The sequence below is a fragment of the Salvelinus alpinus genome, chromosome 18 (assembly GCF_045679555.1).
Source record: "Salvelinus alpinus chromosome 18, SLU_Salpinus.1, whole genome shotgun sequence".
In the NCBI taxonomy this organism is placed as follows: Eukaryota; Metazoa; Chordata; class Actinopteri; order Salmoniformes; family Salmonidae; genus Salvelinus; species Salvelinus alpinus.
The window spans coordinates 24,940,576-24,954,930 of record NC_092103.1 but is presented as its reverse complement, the minus strand read 5'-3'; the positions used below and the strand labels follow the sequence as shown (position 1 = coordinate 24,954,930).

At 44.2% G+C, this 14,355-nt stretch overlaps 2 protein-coding genes across 2 annotated transcripts in view; both read left to right on the top strand.

The window, feature by feature from the left end:
- Window positions 1-549, top strand: part of LOC139544057 (collagen alpha-1(I) chain-like) — a 138,791-nt gene extending 138,242 nt beyond the window's left edge. The window contains exon 44 of the mRNA XM_071350759.1: window positions 90-549. Within this exon, the coding sequence (XP_071206860.1) occupies window positions 90-158 (69 nt within the window). The 3' untranslated portion in view covers window positions 159-549. The remainder of the gene's footprint in view (window positions 1-89) is intronic.
- On the top strand, window positions 549-13,043 carry LOC139544058 (collagen alpha-1(XI) chain-like). Its single transcript, XM_071350760.1, has 24 exons — window positions 549-652; window positions 816-869; window positions 1,250-1,303; window positions 1,419-1,472; window positions 1,589-1,642; window positions 1,751-1,867; window positions 2,045-2,098; window positions 2,306-2,359; window positions 2,619-2,672; window positions 2,835-2,888; window positions 3,160-3,213; window positions 3,325-3,378; window positions 3,602-3,655; window positions 3,748-3,801; window positions 4,086-4,139; window positions 4,356-4,409; window positions 5,147-5,164; window positions 5,437-5,490; window positions 5,768-5,830; window positions 5,984-6,149; window positions 10,406-10,515; window positions 10,894-10,974; window positions 11,238-11,420; window positions 11,689-13,043. The coding sequence occupies exons 1-24, from the start codon at window positions 650-652 to the stop codon at window positions 11,839-11,841; spliced, it is 1,704 nt and encodes a 567-aa protein (XP_071206861.1). The 5' UTR covers window positions 549-649; the 3' UTR covers window positions 11,842-13,043.
- The last annotated feature ends 1,312 nt before the right edge of the window (window positions 13,044-14,355 follow it).

Genomic DNA, 14,355 nt, shown 5'->3' with positions numbered 1-14,355 from the left:
CCCAGGCATCATACACACAACCAGACCATACACATACAGTATACTCAGCAGTGTACAGTAATTCAAGAGATGTCTCCTTTGGTTCTCAGGGTGATGTTGGACCTCTTGGCGATGCTGGTGGTCCAGGTTCCAAAGGGGAGAAGGTTAACAAACACTGACTTTTCAGCACCCAGTGATTTACATATTTAAGCCATCAATATAAATGTGCTGTGTGTACAGTATATTGCATATCTATTCATTGATTAACATTTGTGCGTTATTATTATTGACAGGGCCATATAAGTGGTGGTTGTGGTTACAAACAAGTTGAAATCTGGTTGAAATAAAGTAATTACAAACAGGTTAAAATCTTGTTGAAATAATGAAATTACAAATGGGTTGAGATCTGGTTGAAATAGTCATTACAAACGGGTTGAAATGTGGTTGAAATAGCATCATTACAAATAGGTTGAATTGTGGTTGAAATAACCTCATTACAAACAGTTTAAAATTTGGTTGAAATTACGTCATGGTGATGTCTGACTGACATTGCTGTTATTTGCAGGGTGATGTGGGGTCTCTGGGGCCCACAGGGTGGGAGGGTCCATGGGGGACCTTGGGGGAAAATGGGGAGAAGGGACCAAAAGGAGAGAAGGGCCACATCGGACTTATGGTGAGTGCCCAGATGCCAATACATAATGAGCTGCACATTCTAGTTTATGTTTTGAAACCATGAAACGGAATCAACTGAAGTGATTTTCAATATGATTTTTGAGACGTGGCTTTGGGTGATCAATTTGATGACTGGTACATCACCTCTGTTCTGTATCCACCAGAGTCAGTCAGGATTCATGGGAGAAATAGGACCTGCAGGCTTGTCAGGGCTACAGGTGAGTCAGGAAGTGACGTGTTTTTTTGACCAGCATCCGTTACTATATATGTCACTCAAAGTTTAAAAGAATTGTTGACATTAACTGGCATTGATCAATGTCCACTTTTGCACATATTTTTTCCCAATAGGTTAGACTTCTCTGCTCTGTTAGGCCCTTTCTCGATTCATTTTTCCTCGACTCCTCACACCCACTTTTCTTGCTTCTTTCTCAAAACCCATTGGAGAAGAAGGCCTTAAGTGAGGGACCTTGAATCTTCTCCTCCAGAATGGTTGAGAAGGAAGCAAGGAGATAGGATGCAAGGAATCGGGGAAAGCAGGTTTGAGATGAGTGTTGTCAGGATGTACAGTGATCCGTTGGTCTCTTCTATTTCTTCCCAGGGTATTATGGGCCCTAGGGGGCCTCCAGGGTCAGATGGACCTCAAGGAGAGAAGGTAATATCTTGATTCCCTCGCCTGCACACCAAATGGAGGAGCAATTCAGGATAGGGAAATTATAAATGCTTCCATCTATAATTCCAATTTGTTTTCTCTGTCTCTTTCTCCCCAGGGGGAGTCTGGGCCTAGCAGAGCCATCGGACCTCAAGGCAAAACAGGACCTCCGGTAAGAGTCGCTTCATAACCGAATTACTATAGTACTGATACTGTGTCCATGGTGAATGGCATTATCCATTTGTCCTTTTGGTCTGATTTCATGTTGTCTTGTTGTTGTATTCTAAGGGGGTGGCTGGAGTTCAAGGAGTCAGAGGTGACACAGGGAAGCCAGGACCACAGGTCAGTGTCTCACTGTCTCTTAGACCACGGTCTAGTCAAGTCAGCCATGTTCCCAGTGATTCTCCTACGAATAACATCGTCCATGTGCTGGTGTGGTATCTATTGCAGGGTCCAGTAGGGAAGGTTGGGCCTGAGGGAGACTTGGGCCATAAAGGTAAGCCAGGACTAGATGGAGAGAAAGGGGAGCCAGGGGGACCAGGCGAGCCAGGCGAGCCAGGAGAACAGGTGAGCCCATTCAGTGTTGCAGTCAGTTTGGCCCCTAAAGCAAGTCCAATGTTCAGGGGAAATAGACAGTACCCCATTTAACGTCTGGTTTTATTATGAATATCATTTTCAAAATATACTGTACCAAATCAAAAATAGTCTACAATGTATGTTTTGATTTTGTAATTGTCTCTCTAGGGGGTTGACGGTCTGCCAGGCATCAGAGGGCCCCCAGCGCTTCTTGGTTTGGAGGTAAAGAACAGCAACATCTTAGCTTGGTCCCAGATCTGCTTGTGTACTTGCCAACTCCATTGCTCATTATCAAGTCAAACATGTCCGGCACTCAGGCTAGCAAAATATTTCCTCATACACATATCTACCATTAACTCCGTATTATATTTGACTCTTTGCTTCTGCTTCATTCTTCCTTGTTTGTTGTTGTCTCCTCTCCCACCACAGGGGCCACAGGGTGAGGTGGGAGCCCAGGGGCCTGAAGGTCCCCTAGGGGCATTGGTGAGTTCACAAACACAGGGGTGGGGCAAAGGGATGCCACAGATTATGTAAGTAGTTCATTATGCTCTTATAGCAACGGGTTTCCGTCTAAGTTGATTATTTAGCCGATATTGATGACCTCAAGCAGTGTCAAATGGGAATATCGTGATGTTGAAAAACTAGCAGCACTACCAGAAGGTCACTGATATTTTCTACCCTATTATCTTTCTCGGACATCTGGAAGTTTCTTTAAGTCATTCTACTGTGTTGAATATTTCAGGGTGTCAGGGGAAGCCCAGGACCTGAGGGAAAACAGGGACTGAAAGGAGAGAAGGTGAGATCAGGATTCTCTGTTTCTCTATTGTTCTCTTCTCTTCTTTGTGCTGTGAAACCCAGTCTCAGGTCCTATATTCTCCTCGCCTCTCTGGGGACACTCATGCATACAGAGAGGCTAGATTAGGTCCCCCTGTTTGTTGATGCTGTGTTTTCTCTACAGGGAGATGACGGCAGAGATGGATCACCTGGAAAGACAGGTTACATCGGAAGGAGTGTAAGAGCTCCCTCCTTCAATCCATTCAATGTAACAGTGTAAATAAAAGGGGTGTATTCTAGAAAAAGAACAAATATTATTCAGGTTCATGAATGGAAGATGAGGGATGCATCCCAAATGGCACCCTGTTCCATATATACATGACACCCTGTTCCCTTTATAGTGCATTACTTTTGAGTGCACTATAAAGGGAATAGGGTGTAATTTAGGACACGACGTGTGTGTCAGTGTGTTTTACCCTGTGTGTATTGCCTCTGCCTCTCATCCACAGGGGAAAAGAGGCAAGGCTGGAATCAGGGGCACAAGAGGAGAGAGAGGACCAAAGGTCAGAGGTTGGGTGATGTGAAGGGTCACACACATACACAACAATCTCTTAACCATGCTATATACTGTACTATTTCATGGCGTGCACCAACGTTTCCTGTCATTCCTACAGGGAGAGAGGGGAAATGTGGGATTGATTGGTGTTCCAGGATGGGTGGGGTCTATAGTAAGTCCAACAGATTTATACTCTCATCAATTAGGACTGTCGTCATCTATTTCACCATTTCATAATTCAATCCCAGGCAGGATAGTCTCTTACGTACTTCTCCTTTGTCAGAAGTATTATTTGATTAGAGAAAAGGATGTTGGAAGCAATGCATTGCTACATGATAATGCTTTAGATCAGCTGATGATTGATACACAACTGATGGATGTCTATTCTCTCTCAGGGAATCCCAGGCTTGCGAGGAGACAGGGGGGATCAGGGTGAAAAAGGGAGTGAGGTATGAATAGATCAGGCTGAATTATTGATACTAGTGAATTTAGAGAGAAATGCACTGTGAAGACTTCCCCCTCTGTGTTCCTCTCCCCACAGGGAGAAAAGGGGAACATAGGGCCGCTCGGTGCGCCAGGGCGTGATGGCCTCAAGGTACTTCTGGTTCTGACTTCTGTGTGAAAAACTTCTGCCGTTCATAAAACGTCTCTAGATCAGCACTCTTACTCTGAGACACTACAAACGAGCGCTGGTGTCAGTTTTAACACCATAGAAAAACGACATACTGACAGGTTTAGCAACATTCTAGAAATATGACGTTGCCTAAAATACTCTGCTGTAAATAGTAGATGGGCTGTGACAGACGTATGTTTTACAAGGTAATCAGGGTTCTTTTGGGGTGCCAGGACAGACAGACTGACTAACTTTATGTTTTACAGGGTAGTCTGGGTCCTGTTGGGGTGCCAGGACAGGCGGGCCCAAAGGGAGATCAGGTAAAACAACACTATCTGAATACACTGTTCCTCTCAAAACATCTATAGCAAGAACTCTCTATGATAACAGCATATCCAATTGTAACAATTGCCAAAAGCCATGGTGAGGCTCATTCAATCTAAAGCGATCTATCAGAGTTTTGGTTCCTTTTACTTTCTGAAACGATTGATTGATAACTTTTCATTGACGTTTCATTATCTATTATTTCCCACCAGGGTAATATTGGACCGTCTGGGCCAAGAGGAACACCTGGGATGCCAGGACTACCTGTAAGTCCCCTTTCTGGATCATCTCATAAATATTTTCTCAAGCCCTTTTAACTCTTCCCACATTTAACATTTCAGTCATTTAGCAGACACACTTATCCAGAGCGACTTACAGGAGCAAATAGGGTTAAGTGCCTTGCTCAAGGGTACATCAACAGATTTTTCACCTAGTTGGCTCGGGGATTCGAACCGGTGACATTTCGATTACTAGCACAACGCTCACTGCCGCCTAAATGGCCCTCTATTCCTTATGTAATGCAGTATGGAATAGGGTGCCATTTGGGGCACAGACAACAGGAAATCGTAGTTCTTGAGAGGAAAACGAGCACTAGACCACTAAGTCCATCTTTCAGCCACGTAGCTTAACAACCCCCCTGTCTTTTAACCATCAAGACGAAGACTATGAATGCTTCATCGAGGCGTTATTATGATGATTAGGATAATGTCTCGAATTCCTTTTTAATTGCAGACTGTCTTAAGCAAGACTCTGTGATCTCAAGTCCATTTCCTTATTATCACCAGACTGCCATTCTCTCCGGGTTTAGCTGTAGATTATTACTCTTTCAACTCGTGGCCATTGAAGACGCCATTGCCTCTAAAAGCAGTGAAGCTGTAGCTAATGTGATCGTAATGCAGTGAATAAGAGAGCATTGAAAGATTGAAACAGCTGTTAGTGCAGAGCAGTGCGCTTCAAAACTGATATTCAAATTCATCTCCTTTTATTCTCTCTTCATTTGTAGGGTTTGTTTGGAGAGAAGGTATGATATAACATCTTATTTTCTCGTCTTTTCAAATCATACACACATTATCTTCTTTCAAAACCAAACCCCATGTAGAGCTTTGTCTCACAGTGTCTAGATTAAAAGCAAACATTCACAACCACATCATGTCATCACACTGGAATATACAAAGGAAAGTAATAGGATAGTGCTTCAGTGTGCATTTCCTTATCAAATTACATTTGAATATGCCATTGCAAGTATGGAATCGTATAAATCCACTCATCGCACTATGGCCTGTATTTCCATAGGGTTTGAAAGGCTTTGAGGGATTTCCTGGGCAACCTGGGACAAGGGGCCTGCCGGTAAGTGACACTGATTTCATACGCATCGGTCCATTGACCACAGAGACTCAATACCATTGCATCCATTACACAGCACTTAAGGTTGCAAAATTCCGGTTACTTTCCCAAAATTGCCAGGTTTTCCAGAAGTCCTGCTTGGAAGATTCCCCGATTTCCTGCATATTACCACCTGATTGTTGCATTATTCCAACCAGGATATCTGGAAAACCTGGGAATTTTGGGAAAGTTACTGGAATCTTCCAACCCTAGTCCCACTCTTTTGTTGCGTTTGTTTCAGGGGGCACCTGGACTCCCAGGACTTCCAGGTCCCTCAGTAAACATGACCCTTACTCAACTCAAGGCAAGTCATTTATGATCAGCAAGTAGGTCTGTGTCCCAAATTGTATTCCCTACCTAGTGCAATACTTTTGGGATGCAGATGTAATAGGCCATTAGATGAACTGATGGAAGGAATAACTCCATAATGATCATATCATTCTCATCACCATTGTAGGACCTTCAGTACCTGTCAGATAAGCCCAACTACCCCCTGATCCAGACCCTGCTGGACTCTCTGCACCAGGACCTGAGGCTGCTGGTAGACCCCCCTGATGGCAGCAAGGAGCACCCTGCCACCACCTGCATGGAGCTGTGGCTCTGCCACCCCGACTACGCCAGCGGTCAGAAACCCTTTGTCTATACCTGTACTGTATATCTATAACCCAAAGCCGTTTGTGCTAATTTAAAGGCACATAAGAATGGCCACAGCATCCTAATCTCAGGACTCTCACGTTTTCAATGCAAATTAGAAGCTCCGTTCTCAAATAGCCCATATTGTGAAGTAGATAAAGACAATGTTATGGCTAGTTCTCAGCGAAAGATCTCGTAGCTCTTAACACTAGATATATATAATGGCGCAGAAGGGAATGGATGCCGTTTTACGGGCTCCTAACCAATTGTGCTATTTTGTGTGTTTTTTTGCATTGTTTGTTACTTGTTCTGTACATAATGTTGCTGCTACGGTCTCTTATGACTGAAAACAGCTTCTGGATATCAGAACAGCGATTATTCACCTTGAACTGGACAAATATATTTTCTTTAATGAGTCTGACGCAAAGAATAAACTGTTTCTCCCAGACTAGGCCCAAATCCTCGTCATTCGCATGAAGAAAAGACGGAGATACAGGGGGCGCAGATCCGGGTGACTTGTGAAACTTCGTCGGCGAGTGTGTAACCTGCCTCTACTATCTGTTCTATTGGCCAACGTGCAATCACTGGAGAATAAACTGGATGAGCTCCCTTGGAGACTATCCTACCAATGGAACATTAAAAACTGTAATATATTGTGTTTCACTGAGTCGTGGCTGAACAACAACACAGATAATATACAGTTGGCTGGGTTTTCCGTGCATCGGCAGGACAGAACTGCTACATCCGGTAAGACGAGGGGTGGTGGTGTGTGTCTATTTGTCAATAACAGCTGGTGTGCGATGTCTAATATTAAGGAAGTCTCGAGGTATTGCTCGCCGACGTATTGCTCGCCTCATGATAAGCTGTAGATCACACTATCTACCACAAGATTTTTCGGTCTATTTACCACCACAAACCAGTGCTGGCACTAAGACCGCACTCAACGAGCTGTATAAGGCCATAAGCAAACAAGAAAATGTTCATCCAGAAGCGACGCTCCTAGTGGCCGCGGACTTTAATGCATGCAACTTAAATCCATTTCACCTCATTTCTACCAGCATGTCACATGTGCAACCAGAGGAAAAAACACTCTAGACCGCCTTTACTCCACACACAGAGATGCATAGAAAGCTCTCCCTTGCCCTCCATTTGGCAAATTTGACCATAATTCTATCCTGCTGATTCCTGCTAAAACGAAAGCAGAATGTACCGGTGACTCGCTCAATACGGAAGTGGTCAGTTGACGCGGATGCTACGCTACAGGACTGTTTTGCTAGCACAGACTGGAATATGTTTCCGGGATTCATCCAATGGCATTGAGGTGTATACCACCTCAGTCACCGGCTTCATCAATAAGTGCATCGAAGACGTCGTCCCCACAGTGACCAAACGTACATATCCCAACCAGAAGCCATGGATTACAGGCAACGTCCGCACCGAGCTAAAGGCTAGAGCTGCCGCTTTCAAGGAGCACGACACTAATCCGGACGCTGATAAGAAATCCCGTTATACCCTCAGACGAACCATCAAACAGGCAAAGCGTCAATACAGGACTAAGATTGAATCATACTACACTGGCTCTGACGCTCGTCGGATGTGGCAGGGCTTGCAAACTATTATGGACTACAAAGAGAAACCTAGCCGTGAGCTAACGAGTAATGCAAGCCTACCAGACTGGCTAAATTAATTTGATGCTCGCTTCGAGGCAAGCAACACTGAAGCATGCATGAGAGCACCAGCTGTTAGCGTCGCTAGTGTCCCACCTCGCCAACAGCCAGTGAAATTGCAGGGCGCCAAATTCAAAACAACAGAAATCTCATAATTAAAATTCCTCAAACATACAAGTATTATACACCATTTTAAAGATAAACATCTTGTTAATCCAGCCACAGTGTCTGATTTCAAAAAGGCTTTACAGCGAAAGCACACCTTGCGATTATGTTAGGTCAGCGCCTAGCCATAGAAAACCATACAGCCATTTTCCAAAGAAGGAGAGGTGTCACAAAAGACAGAAATAAAATTAATCACTTACCTTTGATGATCTTCATCTGATGGCACTCCCAGGTCTCCATGTTAGACAATAAATGTTTGTTTTGTTCGATAAAGTTCATATTTATGTCCAAATACCTCCTTTTTGTTTGCGTTTAGTCCAGTAATCCAAAATACACAAGGCGCGGGCACTAAGTCCAGACGAAAAGTCAAAAAACTTTCCATTACAGTTCGTAGTAACATGTCAAACGATGTATATAATCAATCTTTAGGATGTTTTTATCATAAATCTTCAATAATATTCCAACCGGACACGTCCTTTGTCTTTAGAAATGAAAAGGAACGGAGCTCGCGTGACTAAACTAAAGGCTTTCAGCCAGACCCCTGATTCAAACAGCTCTTATTCTCTTCCCCTTCACAGTAGAAGCCTGAAATAACGTTCCAAAGACTGTTGACATCTAGTGGAAGCCTTAGGAAGTGCAATCTGACCCCATAGACACAGTATATTGGATAGGCAATCACTTGAAAAACCACAAACTTCAGATTTCCCACTTCCTGGTTGGATGTTTCTCAGGTTTTTGCCTGCCATATGAGTTATGTTATACTCACAGACATCATTCAAACAGTTAGAAACTTCAGAGTGTTTTCTATCCAAATCTACTAATACTATGCATATCCTAGCCTCTGGGCCTGAGTAGCAGGCAGTTTACTCTGGGCACGCTTTTCATCCAGATGTGAAAATACTGCACCCTACACCAGTGAGGTTAAACAGGTCAACATTCACAAGACCGCAAGGCCAGACGGATTACCAGGACGTGTACTCAGAGCATGCGCGGACCAACTGGCAAGTGTCTTCACTGACATTTTCAACCTCTCCCTGACCGAGTCTGTAATACCTACATGTTTCAAGCAGACCGCCATAGTCTCTGTGCCCAAGAAAGTGAACCTGCCTAAATGACTCACGTCGGTAGCCATGAAGTGCTTTGAAAGGCTGGTCATGGCTCACATCAACACCAATCATCCCGGAAACGCTAGACCCACTCCAATTGCTTACCGCCCCAACAGATCCACAGATGACACAATCTCAATCGCACTCCACACTTCCCTTTCCCACCTGGACAAAAGGAACACCTATGAGAATGCTGTTCAATGACTACAGCTCGTCATTCAACACCATAGTGCCCACAAAGCTCATCACTAAGCTAAGGACCCTGGGACTAAACACCTCTCTCTGCAACTGGATCTTGCGTGCTTAGTTCCCTCCTGTACTCCCTGTTCACCCACGACTGCGTGGCCAAGCATGACTCCAGCACCATCATTAAGTTTGCTGACGACACAACAGTGGTAGGCCTGATCACCGACAATGATGAGATAGTCTACAGGGAGGAGGTCAGAGACCTGGCAGTGTGGTGCCAGTACAACAACCTCTCCCTCAACGTGAGAAAAACAAAGGAGCTGGTGGACTACAGGAAAACGAGGGTCGAGCGTGCCCCCATTCACATCGACGGGTTTGTAGTGGAGCAGATCGAGAGTTTCAATTTCCTTGGTGTCCACATTCCCAACAAACTATCATGGTCCAAACACACCAAGACAGTCTTGAAGAGGGTACGACAACGCCTTTTCCCCCTCAGGAGACTGAAAAGATTTGGCATGGGTCCCCACTTCCTCCAAGTTCTACAGCTGCACCATCGAGAGCATCCTGGCGGGTTGCATCACCTGGTAAGGCAACTGCTCGGCATCCGACCATAAGGTGCTACAGAGGGTAGTGCGTACGGCCCATGTACATCGCTGGGGCCAAGCTTCCTGCCATCCAGGACCTATATAATAGGCGGTGTCAGAAAGGCCCAAAAAATTGTCAAAGACTCCAGTCACCCAGGTCATAGACTGTTCTCTCTGCTACCGCACAGCAAGCTGTACCGGAGTGCCAAGTCTAGGTCCAAAAGGCTCCTTACCCGCATCTACCCCCAAGCCATAAGAACGCTGAACAATTAAATGGCCACCCGGGCTTTTTGCATTGACCCCCCCACCCTTTGTTTTTTACACTGCTGCTACTCAGTAACTTTACCCCTGCTTACATGTGCAAATTACCCTGACTAACCTGTACCCCCTTGAGAATATGTCCCTAGAGAAGTACCCGCTAGAGAATGTATCCCTATTCACAGATTTTCATATGAAAACTAGCGAATATACAGGAGTGTTTCAGGTCAGGATGAGGGTACACTAACTCTGAGGTTATGGTTGTTGTCTGTCTGTACAGGGATGTATTACATTGACCCCAACCAGGGCAGCCCCAACGATGCTCTCCTAGTCTACTGCAACTTCTCTGGCACAGCCGCACAGACCTGCCTTCACCCCCGAGATGCCCAGGTAGACAACAACATCATCAGTACCCCACACACCTCACCTCTCACCCTCACACCTCTCTATTTATCCCTCAGTGGGGATGCTCCTACAATACCAAATGCAGCAGGTGGCTACAGAATATTGAGATACTGTCTGGACTAGCGGAGAACAAATCCATTTATGACAGGAATCCAATAGATTTTTTTGCCTTTGAGCTAAATGCTAATATCAAGGACTGTGAACAGACACATTTTAAGTGATTTGCCTCCAGATATCAGTGTCAACTTTTTAGAATTCAAGACATCAAGCATTGTGTGTCTGACAATTGAAACCTAATGTCCACATTCATATTCATACTTAATACCCATACTCATACATAATCATAATTGTTTATACCTGTAGATGACCATGAAGGCCTGGCTAAAGGATTCCGAGACAAACAGCTCGTTCCAATGGCTCAGCAAGCAGGAACAAGGATTTCAGGTTTACTGTTTTCTCTTTCAGGATATCATTCTCGATCACTCTCTCATTCTCCTCTTTGATGCGCGCTCTTCCTTAGCCTGTCATGCTCTCTGTCCTCTGTCAACTATTCTCTGAACATCCCAATTCATAGTTCCTTCAATTCAATAAAAAATGCATCAATTGGTTGTTTTCAATTTGTACTGGTGTCTCTCAGACTGTCATAGCAGAGGTATAAAGCATAATTGTTCACAAACAACCCCTCCGTCTCCCCTGGCCACTGGCAGTTCTATTACCCAGGGGCCAATGTGGTTCAGATGCGTTTCCTGAGGTTGCAGAGTTGGAAAGCCGTGCAAAGGATCATCTACTCATGCCACCCGGGACACAGGCTGGGCCACACAGACAGAGAGGTCAAGTTCCTGGCAGACACAAGGAGGCAGAGTTTCTTGGGAGCACTTAAAGACTGCATGGTACATTGATTTTGATGCAATAGACAAACATTTATTTAAATATTTAACCCATTGTTAAAAGTAACTGTATCATCAAAGAGATACAATATCTGCATATCAAGCATGAAAGACACCTGTTTGCAGGATTGCTCATGCTTATCCCAGGCCAACTGTGTTACTGATTCAACTGTGTTACTGATTCAACTGTGTTACTGATTCTGATTCAACTGTGTTACTGATTCAACTGTGTTACTGATTCAACTGTGTTTCTGTGTTTATGCTGGGACAGCCTGGAGAAGAGGTGGCTTCGCTGGAGCCGCGGGAGTCTGTGTTTGAGTTTGAGGACATCAACCTGCTTCCTGTGAGAGATGTGGCTGTCTTCGGGGGTGGAAACGTCACACATGAATTTGGCTTCACCATCGGGCCCATCTGTTTCAGCTAGAGAGGGAGAGAGGGGGCCCTTATGCTCCTTTTCCACTTGCTTGGACTCACAGAGCCAGGATAAGAGCCTGTGTTCAGGACCCCAATACAACTAGAGAACAAGAGGACAAAGGGAATCGCTCCACCATTTTGTGAGGGCATCACTCCTCTTTCCATGTGATATTTTTGTTGGAGAACATCGATCAATTCTCTTGTCGACTGGCTCCACATAAATTACTCTTTGAGAGGGCATCAACTTCCACAGGCTCAAATTCTTTCGGACAATTGTATTTTTGTTTACAGAGACATTTGTTGTGTAATGAATAATTTATATAATGTTGTTTTGACTTTTATATGTAATGGTTATTTAGAATATTTTTCAAAAACATTTTAGAACAGCAGTTTATGATGCTGTAAAGCCTTCCATTATAGCCAACAACTTATTTTGTATACAGATATTTGATCACTCTTTTGTTACTGATAATTTTCCTGCACTGCCGGACATGCAAACTTGTAGTGTATTCAATGTTAAAGGCTTCTAAAGTTTGTAATTTCCATTTGAAAATGTCAGACTTTATTTGCTGTAACAAAAAAAATGTATTCACATTTCCTGTTGATGCAGGATTATTTTCCTGCTCTAGCAAACTGGCTCAAATTAGATCCTACATCTGTACGAACAGTCCTATGCCAGAATGGTCTGTTTTTTATCTGATGCAGTGGATTCAAGCTGTCAACAATGTGTTCCATTTGGACACGACTAATGTTGTCTTATGGGTCATCACTGACCCTTCAAAAGGTGCTTACTGAGAAACCACTGCTTGTACTTGAGGAGGCCAAAAAACTTGCTGTTGATCTTGTTTCTTTAGATGAGATAAGAACCAATAGGTTCTAAAACCCTGATCTCTTGTAATTAACCTATTCCCTCCCTTTTGGCAGTGATCGGGGCAAGAAACCTTATTTCATTCATGCTTGACATTTGTTCTGTTACTGGCCTATTTCTTATTTGTAAAGAATTATGTACCGCATACTGTCAGTGCTTGTTTCAGCTCATTCTTATGGTACAGTCTCAGGTACAGTCTTGATATTCAACACAGACACTGATGTGCACACTACGTGATGTGTATTATTAAAAACATAACTCATTTGATGTGTTTTAAATCTGTTTCGGGTGTTCTAATAAAGGGGCATTATGTTGGGCTGCTGGCTCTCCTGCTTTAGCACTGAGCAATCGCTTTCCGAGTCCTCTCTTTGTTCAATAAATTAAGTGCTGAGTCTCAAAGAAAAGCAGCATACACTGTAGCTGCTCAGCAAAGCTAGGATTGCTGAAGAGGTGGTTTCATTGGCCTGTGTTCACAAAACATTTCAGAGTAGGAGTGCTGATCAAGGATCAGTTTTGCCTATTCGATCATAATTACGTATATGGATTTGGGGACCTGATCCTCGATCATCCCTCCTACTCTGAGACTCTGAATATGGGCCATTGAGAGCAGTGCATTTATTTTTTTTCAGTCACAACAATTCAGTACTGTAGTGGTCTGTCTCTATGCGTAACAGCCAACCAACGAACAGGGAATTCAGGAAGGTCTCAGGGAGCGTTCAGTCTTAGCATGCAGTAGCTTGCATAAAGGAATATGTATTATGTTAAGTCTTATAAGTACTCAACCCCCAATCAGAATCCACCTCCCATTACCAGCTCCAGAAAGAACTTTCCAAGCATTGCTGATATAAATGTTTGGTAAACGGGTAGACAGTGTCCTTTGTAGTAGAAGGCTTATTCTCTAAATGTTGTCACCGAACACACTTGGATCACTGATAGGTAGGGGGGATAGGTAGGTGTAAATATTTCACCGTAAGGTTGTATTCGATGCATGTGACATAACATTTGATTTGATTTCTCAGGAACAATGTCCGGAGCCTCTCTGTCCGGAGCTGCCACTCTGTCGTGAGCTACCTCTCTGTCCTGAGCTATCTCCTCTATCTAGGGGGGGCCTTGGTGAAGGTTCCTAGACCAAGGTCGGGGGCGAGGGTCGCCACTCAAAGGACGCTAAGGAGGGGGACAAAGACAGTGGTAGAGTGGTGTCCTCGTCCTGCGCCGGAGCCGCCACCGCGGACAGATGCCCACCCAGACCCTCCTCTTGAGTTTTAGGGGTGCGTTCGGAGCCCGCACCTCAGGAGGGGGGTACTGTAACATCCTGACCAGAGTTCTTATGTGTTTTGCTTGTTTAGTGTTGGTCAGGACGTGAGCTGGGTGGGAATTCTATGTTGTGTGTCTAGTTTGTCTGTTTCTGTGTCCAGCCTAATATGGTTCTCAATCAGAGGCAGCTGTCAATCGTTGTCCCTGATTGAGAATCATATATAGGAGGCTTATTTTGTGGGTGATTGTTTCCTGTCTCTGTGTTTGTGTTCTGCACCAGATAGGTCTGTCTCGGTTTTCACATTTATTGTTTTTTTGTTTGTAGTGTTCACATATTCTTTATTAAATTATGTTGAACACTAGCCGCGCTGCGTTTTGGTCCTCTCCTTCATCCCAGGAAGA

What these genes read in the sequence shown, in the direction of transcription:
- LOC139544058 (XM_071350760.1), top strand. An exon ending in ATGGACCTCAAGGAGAGAAG is followed by an intron (nt 1,304 to 1,418) that starts GTAATATCTTGA and finishes CTTTCTCCCCAG; the next exon opens with GGGGAGTCTGGGCCTAGCAG. An exon ending in TTCACCCCCGAGATGCCCAG is followed by an intron (nt 10,516 to 10,893) that starts GTAGACAACAAC and finishes TTATACCTGTAG; the next exon opens with ATGACCATGAAGGCCTGGCT.